The sequence below is a fragment of the Cnephaeus nilssonii genome, assembly GCF_951640355.1.
Source record: "Cnephaeus nilssonii genome assembly, chromosome: 6".
Taxonomy (NCBI): domain Eukaryota; kingdom Metazoa; phylum Chordata; class Mammalia; order Chiroptera; family Vespertilionidae; genus Cnephaeus; species Cnephaeus nilssonii.
Genome location: NC_137077.1, coordinates 96,157,408 through 96,168,140, shown reverse-complemented (window position 1 = coordinate 96,168,140; position 10,733 = coordinate 96,157,408). Strand labels below are relative to the sequence as shown.

Genomic DNA, 10,733 nt, shown 5'->3' with positions numbered 1-10,733 from the left:
ATTATTATTTGGGCCATTGTTTGAGCCCAAAGGTAAATGATTAAGGGCCAGAGTGGGGCCTGTATTTTCCACTGGAATATTTTCCAATATTTTCAATCAGTTTTTCTTCTGTGTAGATGCTGATACTTTGTCTTTCTTTCTTTCTTTCTTTCTTTCTTTCTTTCTTTCTTTCTTTCTTTCTTTCTTTCTTTCTTTTTTGAGAACATCACTGCATTTATTTTCATACAGATATTTTTTCTACAGCTTTAACATTTTCCTCTCAAAAATAAAAGAATCCCAAAGGATCACTTGGCCCTTTCTCTTCTTACCTCCTCCCAGTTCAAAATGCTTGCATCTCTTGATGGCCAGCATCCTCTCTGATCTGCAGTTGGGTTCTACACTTTCAAGCCTCAGCACAGTCTTCTTTGTGGTTTTAGCTTTCTTTCGGAAAATTGGCTTTGTCTGCCCACCGTAGTCACTCTGCTTCCTATCGTAGCGCCTCTTCCCCTGGGCATACAGGGAATCCTTGCCCTTCTCATACTGGGTCACTTTGTGAGGCCGATGCTTCCCACACTTCTTACAGAAAGTCCTTCGGGTTTCAGGCACATTGACCATCTTGGCAGTAGAGATGGAAACGGAAAACCCGGCGTCCACACTCCCCGCTTCGCTAAGCTCGCACCTCACCTAGATGCTGATTCTTGATGGTGATTATGAAATACCTCAGTGGTAAGTAGTTTTTAATCTTGGTGGTAATTAAACCTTTTACGAGACAACCAATTTCCTTCCCTCTGTTCCTTTAATAAGAATGACATCAAAATGTATAACCAAGAGCCTTACCCCCTAAAGGAGCTGTGAGTCAGCAGAGGAGACAGAGGGGACACATGGCACAGGGAAAACAAAGAAGGTGGCAAAGTGGGAGGGAGCCTTAGGATGGAAGCACCAGCCTCCAAGATCCATCTAGCCAGGTGATGAAGGAGCATAATCTCTCTGTGTGGGTTCCAGTGTGTTGTGGGTGGCAGGGCCTTCAAGCCCTAGAGTGAGACTGATTGTTTGGGTTTAAATCCCAACGCAGGCACTTACTTAGCTGTGTGATCCTGTGTAAATTACCGAAACTCTCTGTGCCTCAGTTTACTCTTCTATAAAAAGGGGATAATAGCATCTTATCTCTTAGGGTCTTTGTGAAGATGAAATGAGATACTACAGGGTAAGCATTCAAAAATACTCTCTCTCATAATTATTAGTATAGATACTATTTTCTCTGACAATCAACCATGAACATGAATGTGAGCCAGACATATATTAAATGGACACTAATTTTCCCTCATGTTCACAAAAAATAAAGCAAGTAAAAAAGTAAAGCAAAGTTCTTCCAGAATCAAGAAATTAGGAAAAAACTCTGAACAAGGGAGGATATTCAAACGGCCATTAAACTTATAAGAAGATATTAAACATCAATTATCTTCAGAGAAACACAAACAAAAACCACTACACGCCCATCACTATCTGGCTGATACAATAAGGAAGACAATTAATACCCAGTGTTGTTGAGATGGAAATATAAGTTATAGAACCACTTTGAAAAATCCATTGGCAGTACCCTAAAGCAAAATATATGCATATTCTATAACCCAGAAATCCCAATCTTGGGCACATATTAACAGATACATTTGCCTCATTCATCAAAGATGAACAAGATGGTGCATAGATGCGCCATTTGTGATAGCCCTAAAGTGGAAACTATCCAAGAACCCATCAACAGTAGAATGGCTACCGCACACCTGTCAGAACTGCTATCACCAATAAATCAGCAGACAACAAGAGTTGGCAAGGATGTGGAGAAAAGGGAACCCTTGTGCACTGCTAGTGGGATTGTAAATTGGTGCAGCCACTATGGAAAACAGTATGGAAGGGTCTCAAAAATTTAAAAATAGAACTCCCATATGACCCAGCAATCCCACTTCTGGGTATTTATCAGAAGAAATACAAAATACTAATTCAAAAAGACATATGCACTCCATGTTCATTGTAGCATTTTTTACAATAGCCAAGATATGGAAGCAATCTTGGTGTCCATTGATAGGTGAATGGCTAAAGAAGATGTACATATATACAATGGACTATTACTCAGCCATAAGAAAGAATGAAATCTTGCCATTTGCAATGAAATGGATGGACCTAGAGGGTATCATGCTAAGTGAAATAAGCCAGACAGAGAAAGACAAATACCATATAATTTCACTTACATGTGGAATCTAAAAAACAAAATAAATAAACAAGCAAAACAAAAACAAACTTATAAATACAGAGAACAAATTGATGGTTGACAAATGGGGGTGGGGTCAAGGGATGGGCGAAAAAGGGCAAGGGATTAGGGTGTACAAATTGGCAATTATAAAACAGTCACGCGGATGTAAAGTACAGCATCCCCGTGACTGTTTTATATTGGTCATAATATTGTAATAACTATGTATGGTACCAGGTGGATACTAGACTTATAGAGGGGATCACTTTGTAAGTTATATGAATGTCTAATTACTACGTGTACACCTGAAACTAATATATTATTGAATGTCAACTGTAATTAAAAAAACAACAAACCAGTAGAATGGCTACCTCAGTCCTGGTACGCTAGAACCAATGGAATACTCCATGGCAATGCGGGTGAAGGAATGAAATACAGCTATCTGCAAAACTATGAAGGGATCTCATTAAGATCACGTGGAGCAAAAGAAGCCAGAGGCCGGAGTGGATAAATTGTGATCCATGTATACGACGTTTCATATTGTTCAGAGATAGAGTGTAGGGGAAGTGAAAGTGGCTGAAACAGTGACTTCTGTGGGTGCTGGTCATGTTCTTACCTGGATGTCCACAAATGTGGGCATTCCTCAAGCTTATGAGTTGTGTCCTTCTCTGTGTGTTCGTGCATAAAACATTTAGGCCATGTTTGCCCAGTTGTCCCTACACCTGGAATGTTCCTCTCATACTAGTATACAGCTTCATCCCAAGCCAAGGGCAAAATGCCACTCCCTCCCTTTCCTGCGTGCAGGATCTTAGGCCAAGGCCAGAGAACGAGGCCTCTGGGAACAATGGTTTTTGGGGAGCAATTGGAGTGTCTATTCTTAAAATCCAGCTGAAAGTTGGGCACATGGTGATGTTCCATGAATTCTGTAAAAGGAAGGAATGGAGTGATGAAGAGAGGAAGGGAATCAAGGAGGGAGGATGGGGGTTGAGTAGTAAGGAGGAGCTAAGTACAGATTGCAAATAGCCTTTGGGTTTAGTGCAGCCCAAGCAGAGGTGTTGGGTCATTTAGAATGATGTACCTCAGTCAGTGAGGGTTACTGCACAGAGAGGTCTGTCCTGAGGGCAAACTTGCAGTGTTTCTATTTGTCCTGTATGAGACCTAAAAAGTCGTTCATGTACTCACTCAAAACGCTTCAGTGGAATCCGGACTCTGTTCCACAAAGGCCTGCAGGAGGGAGCAGGGGTGGGGGTGGGGGCGCTCCGCTGCCTGCAGGAGGGAGCAGGGGTGGGGGTGGGGGTGGAGGAGCTCACCACAGCACATTCCCGCCTACGTGACCAGCTGCCAGCACCGGCTGGAATGGAGGCTGTGCTGCATGAGGAAAGGTCACTTGAAAGTACAGGTGGGTGTGGTGAAGGGACTGGGTAAATGAAAGGGAGCACAGATTGAGGGAAGTCCAGGGTCCTTCCCAAGGAGGATACTTGAAAACACACGCAGGACTTGATTGGAGAGAAAATAAGGGTAAAAAGCCACCTCTGCTTGTTGTACTGATGTAGAAAGCAGGTGATTGAAGTGGGCAAACCAGCTTTTCCTTTGTCATTGCTTTTAGCGGCTGCAAGAGCACCCTACCTACCCGAAGCTTTTCTCTGGTTCATTTTTTTTCTTATATATGCCTGCCTGCACCTTCTTCTTGAAAGTATGTACACATTCTTGTGCCCTAGGGAGAATCTGTACAGTAGCGTCAGATATCAAGGCATCGCGTGTGAGTGTGGAGGAGATGGTGGTGAGGGCCACTCACGCGATGTGGGAGAATCCAGCTCACCTGGAGAAAGATCAGGCTGAAATACCACCATTCCAAACCTACTCCCTTGTGTTAGGAATTGTTCCCTCCCTCCTGTTTCTATATCAGTGACTCCCAGGAAGAGATGATGGCGGAGGTGAAAGTGACGGAACTATCTGAAGGCAGGACCTGGACAGTGAGAACAGTCTGCAGGGGCCTGGACAAGGGAAAGGCTAGAGTGTTGGGGTGAGAGGAGCAGAGGCTGAAACCCGGTTTTGCTGATGGACTCTGAACAACCATCACTCGATAGCCCAGATCAGTGTCACAGGCTGCCACGTGGTTCTCAAAGGGGGTCTCTGGGCCAGCGAATCAGCTGGGAGCTTATTGGAAATGCACATTGTTGGGCTCCAGCCCAGGCCTCCTGAGAAGACCATGAGCGGGGCCCAGTGATCTGTGCTCAAACAGTTTGTCCAGGTGATCTGCTACGTGCTTAAGTTTGAGAACCTCTAGGGAAGGGCCATTTTCTTAACCAGCTCCTCTCTGCCCCTCCACATTCTCTCCCTTTGGAAAAGAGATCAAAACAAAGTGGTGTTGATTTAAGTTTACACATTTGGGATGTTTTCTGGGAATCTTCACCCAAGTCCAATGAAGGCCTTGTCCTCCTATCACTGTAAGCATCTAGGTTTTGAAAACACAGTGAATTGGATTTATTATCTTGACCCTGATGCTCACCAGCTGTGGGAATTCAGCAATTACTTCACCTCTCTGACCTTCACTTTTCCCATTGGTAAAATGAGGCTTACAATAGGGTCTTAAAGAAATCATTCCATAGATTGTCATGGTGGGTAGGGGTGGGTGGGTGGGTGTTTTCAGGCTCTGAGACAGGAGTTGCTACTATCCCGTGACCCTGAACAGTGTGGAAAGAACACAGAAATATGAAAATATCTTATAAATAAGGCAATAATCAAGCTTCTAAGTCTGGCGAGTTGGCTCTGCCCTGTCTGCCAGGGTGCAGGACCCAGCAGAACGACCCGTGGGCTCTAGCGGCCACAGCAGTCTGGGCGGGTCAAAGCCTGCCGCCTTGCACATGGAATGAAGGAGACACCAGGTTGGCAAGCTTCCAGACAGAACCACCCCTTGTCCCCCACGATTACCTACCCAGAGCATGATTTATGGTCATTCCATTTTCACTTATAAAACTGACAATATTCCAGCTGATAAATATTGATAGATAGGAAATTCAGCAGCGCAGGATAAAAGCCACTGGCCCTGTGGCGACATTTGGCCGCCTTGCAAAGACGTCATTCACGCCCTTCACCCTGCGGAGTGCTGACTACGGTTAGATGTAATAAAGAGTGTTTAAGGTCCACGGGAATATGACAATAGGATTAAACTCAACCAGTAGATTCCACACCTGGGGTAGATCCCAAGTTGAAACATCTGGAGTCAATCTTCATGAAGAAATACTCTGCAATGTGATCCTCATACAGCCACGTGGTTTTGCAACATGGCCTGCGGACGTTAACTGGGATAATCAATGACTGTATGATAATTGTTGGCTGTGAAGGGACTGGCCTTTTCACTTATAGGTGGTCTGCAAAAGCAGTGGCCCTGATTTCTTCACAGGAGAACTTCCCCTGTGACAACGGTTACGTGAGGGGACCAGCATTCCCTTTTTATCTGTAGATTTCAAAGTTCTTGACATGAGTCAGTCTTTCCCAATACCTTGTAGAAGGTGATAGTGCTCATTTTTCCAGACAGGGAGCCTGAAGCACACACTGTGCAATGCACCTTGGGTCACGGAGTGACTAAGTGCTCACCTGTCCCTGAGTGTGTGCCCTGACTGTCCTGTTCTCGGGGGCCCAACCAGCATGGGGCAGGGAACACCAGGAAAGAAAACCAGGGTCTGGAACAAAAAAAGCACGGAGTTCTCAGCACCTTGGTTCCCAAACTTGATGCTGTAATCTGATTCACCCCTTAAGTATGGTAAAAATTCAAATCTCTGGTCAAACTGGTTTGTCTCTTAAAAAATTTAAGGTCGGGAGTGGAATTCTGTATGTTAACAAATTCCACAGGTGACTATGATGCACAACCAAATTTAGCTGTTAAGGATCAATAAAAATGGGACCATTTAACCAATGTCACCCCAATACATTTAACTTAAAAATGTTTAAAAGGGATTCCAGAAGGAAACTTGGGACAGAGGGGGCCGGGGGCCCTCAGCAGAATGAGACACTTTGGGGATTTCTGTCTTCACAGCTGCCACACTATCCCGGGGACGCCATTTCCTCTCCACTTGGGCTGAGGGTGGTCATGATTGGACCCCACCTCTCTTCCCACAGTGTCTCAACCTTTTGGGTTCTTGTGCTCCTTAGAGAAGCTGGTTTTTAAAAACCTCCCTGGAAACATTCACATGCCTGCACAATATAGGCTGAGGTCTCAGAAGTGTCCATAGCAGTCAGATTTAGCATTGGGGGAGGCAGACGACAATATGCAAGAATTTAACAAAAGACGAATAGAATTTCAAAAGAAATGAAAAGCACAACATTGGTCTCTCTTAATTTTACTACAAATAGTGCTCCTCAGGGCTGCATGGCCATTTTCAAATTTTGAGGTTCCTAGTATATTCAAGAATTGGGAAATGCTTACGTTGGATGCTTCATTGGCACTTGCCATCAAGTTCCAGCTCCTTCTAGTGTTGCCCTTCTGACCACAGAGCCTGGAAACCCCATTCTCCACACTCCGTTGTAGCTGAATACGAATCAGGTTACATTCCACACATGCTTGCAGATGGCATCGAGGGCAGAAGTGAGGCGGAGGACCCCTTTGACTGCTCTTGGGTAACTTTCTGCGGTGGATGAGGCTGCTGCTGTGGGGGATTTTTAGCCCAGCCGCCAGCGTTTCAGGTGCTGGGACTAAATAGTGGAAGGTTCCTTTTTTCTCTTCTCTGATATCACTGTAGGCCTGCAAAAATAGAGATTTAAATAAGATCTAAAGTCACATACCATAATATTCCACATGTCCAGGACACAAGAAAAATCACCCATCATACTAAGTGCAGAAGCTTTTTAGTTTGATGTAGTCTCACTCATTTACATTTGCTTTGTTTCCCAGGAAACCATTATCACAATGAACATTCAGAACATTTCCCTCACCTCCCCAAGTTTCATCGTACTTCTTCCCAGTCTATCCCTCCTTCTACTCTGGCCACTGATCTAGAATTTTATATAATTGGAAACAATTATCTAAACAGTGTACTCTTTTTTACCTGGCTTCTTTCACTTGGCACAATGATTTTGACATTCATCCACGCTGTCCTGTGTGGCAGTAGTTTGTTTCTTTTTATTGCTGAGTAGTATTTCATTGTATTTTGTTTCTGCTCTGACCTTTAATATTTCCTCGCTTCTAGTTTCTTTGGGTTTACTTTGTTCTTCTCTTTTTGTAGCTCCTTATGGTGGAACTTCAGGTTTCTAGTTTTAAAATGTTCTACTTGCCAATAATAAGTAGTTAAAACTATAACATTCTCTGTAAGCACCATTTGTTTACATTGCACAAATTTTGACTTTTAAAATCATCATTTATTTAAAAGTATTTTTTTTAAATCTTTATGGTTGAAAGTATTACATATGTCCCTCTTTTCCCCCCTTGACATTTTCCAGCCAGCCCCGGCCCCCGCCTCCCCGCACCCAAGGCCTCCACTACCCTATTTTCTATGTCCATGGGTTATGCATTTACGTATACAGGTTCTTTGGTTGATCTCTTTCCACCCTCCTTCACCTTCCCTCTGAGATTCTGCAGTCTGTTCCATGCTTCTATGTCTCTAGATCTATTTTGTTCAAAACTTTATTTTGTTCATTAAATTCACATATGAGTGAGATCATTGATACTTGGCTTTCTCTGACTTAGCATGATACTCTCCAAGTCCCTCCATGTTGACTCAAAGGGTAAGAGATCCTTCTTTTTTACTGCTACATAGTATTCCATGGTATAAATGTACCAGAGTTTTTATATCCACTCAGTAGATGGGTATTTGGGCTGCTTTTATATCTTAACTATTGTAAATTGTGCTTCTATGAACATAGGGGTGCATACATTCTTTCTGATTGGTGTTTCGGGTCTCTTAAGATATATTCCTAGAGTGGGATCACTGGATAAAATGGCAGTTCCATATTTAATTTTTTGAGGAAACTCATGCTATTTTCCATAGTGGCTGCACCAGTCTGCGTTCCCACCAGCAATGAAGAAGGGTTCCCTATCCTCCACATCCTCACCAGCACTTATCATTTGTTGATTTGTTAATGATAGCCATTCTGACAGGTGTGAGGTGATGCCTTTGTCATTTTAATTTGCATTTCTCTGATGATCAGTGACTTTGAGCATTATTTCATGTGTCTCTTGGCCATCTGTATGTCCACTTTGGAGAAGTGTCTATTTATGTCCTTTGCCCATTTTTTAATTGGATTGTTTGACTTCATTTTGTAAAGTTGTATGAGTTCCTTATATATTTTGGATATTAACCCTTTATCATATGTACTAGTATCATTGCCAAATATGCTCTCCCATGCAGTGGGCTCCCTTTTCATTTTGTTGATGGTTTCTTTCACTGTGCAGAAGCTTTTTATTTTGATGTAGTCCCATTTGTTTATTTTCTTCTTAGTTTCCTTATCCCTGTGAGATGTAAAAGCAAACATATTGCTATGAGAGATGTCTGAGATTTTGCTGCCTATGGTTTCTTCTAGGATTTTTATGGTTCCACGTCTTACATTTAAGTCTTTTATCCATTTTGAATTTATTCTTATGTATGGTTTAAGTTGCTGGTCTAGTTTCATTTTTTTGCATGTATCTGTCCAATTTTCCCAACACCATTTATTGAAGAGACTGTCTTGACTCCATTGTATGTTCTTGCTTCCTTTGTCAAATATTAATTGAGCATAATGACTTGGGTCGATTTCTGGGGTCTCTGTTCTGTTCCATTGATCTATATGATTATCCTTGTGCCAGTACCAAGCTATTTTGATTATGGTGGCTTTGAAGTGTAACTTTATATCTGGTATTATGATCCCTCCAACTTTGTTTTCCTTTCTAAAGATTTCTGTGGCTATTCTGGGTCTTTTGTGGTTTCATATAAATTTTTGGAGTGTTTGCTCTAGATCTGTGAAATATGCCGTTGGTATTTTAATAGGGATTGCATTGAATCTGTAGATTGCTTTGGGTAGTAGGGACCTTTTAATGATGTTTAGTATACCGATTCATGAACATGGTATATTCTTCCACTTGTTTATATCTTTTTCTATCTCTTTTTTCAACATCCTGTAGTTTTCTGAGTACAAGTCTTTTACCTCTTTGGTTAAGTTTATTCATTATTGGTGTATAAAAATGCCATCAATTTCTGGGTGATAATTTTGTATCCTTCTACATTTCCCAATTCATTTATTAAATCTAGTAGTTTTTTTTGTAGAATCTTTAGGGTTTTCTATGTACAATATCATGTCATCTGCAAATAATTAGAGTTTTACTACCTCATTTCCAATTTGGATGCCTTTTATTTCTTCTTCTTGTCTGATTGCTGTGGCTGTGACTTCTAGTACTATGTTGAATAAGAGTGGTGAAAGCGACATCCCTGTCTTGTTCCTGTTCTTAGGGGAAATGGTTTTAGTTTTTGCCCATTGAGTATGATGTTTTCTGTAGGTTTATCATAAATCGTCTTTACTATCTTGAGGTATGATCCTTCTATTCCCACTTTTCTAAGAGTTTTTATCAAAAATGGGTGTTGGATTTTGTTTCTGGGATGCAGCAAAAGCAGTCATGAGAGGGAAGTTCATAGTGCTACAGGCATTCCTCAAAAAACAAGACACATTTAATAATTAACTATTTAACCCTACAGCTTAAGGAATTAGAAAGAGAATAACATGAAAAACCCAGAGTAAGTAGAAGGAAGGAAATAATAAAGATTAGAGCAGAAATAAGTAACATAGAGACTTAAAAAAACCCACACACACAAAACAACAACAAACAAACACAAAAGATCAATGAAACCAAGAGCTGATTCTTTGAAAAGATAAACAAGATTGATGAACCGTTAGCCAGACTCATCAAGAAACCAAGAGAGGAAACCCAAATAAATAAAATGAGAAACAAAAGCAGTGAAATAACAACTGATACCACAGGAATACAAAGGATTGTAAGAAAATACTGTGAACAACTATATAACAACAAGCTGGACAATATGGATGAGATGAACAAATTCATAGAAAAATACAATCTTCCAAAAGTAAATCAGGAAGAATCAGAAAACCTGAATAGGCCTGATGAAATAGAAGCAGTAATCAAAAAAACTTCCAGCAAACAAAAGTCCTGGTCACATGGCTTCACAGGGGAGTTTTACCAAACATTCAAAGAAGAACTAACACCTATACTCCTCAAACTATTTCAAAAAATCCAAGAGGAAGGAACACTTCCAAGCTCTTTTTATGAGGCCAGCATTATCCAGATTCCAAGACTAGATAAAGACACTACAAAGAAAGAATTGCAGGCCAATATCCCTGATGATCATAGATGCTAAAATCCTCAACAAAATACTAGCAAATCGGATCCAGCAATATATTAAAAAGATCATACAGCATGACCAAGTGGGATTTATTCCAGGGATGTAAGGTGGTAAAATATTTACAAATCAATAAATATCACACATCATATAAACAAACTGAAAGACAAAAATCACATGATTATATCAAT

At 41.3% G+C, this 10,733-nt stretch overlaps 1 protein-coding gene across 1 annotated transcript; it reads right to left on the bottom strand.

Moving 5' to 3' along the window:
- Nucleotides 1–237: 237 nt before the first annotated feature.
- Nucleotides 238–594, bottom strand: LOC307101123 (large ribosomal subunit protein eL42-like; the record flags this gene model as incomplete). Its single annotated transcript, XM_079773811.1, has 1 exon — nt 238–594. The coding sequence occupies one exon, from the start codon at nt 592–594 to the stop codon at nt 238–240; it is 357 nt and encodes a 118-aa protein (XP_079629937.1).
- Nucleotides 595–10,733: the final 10,139 nt, after the last annotated feature.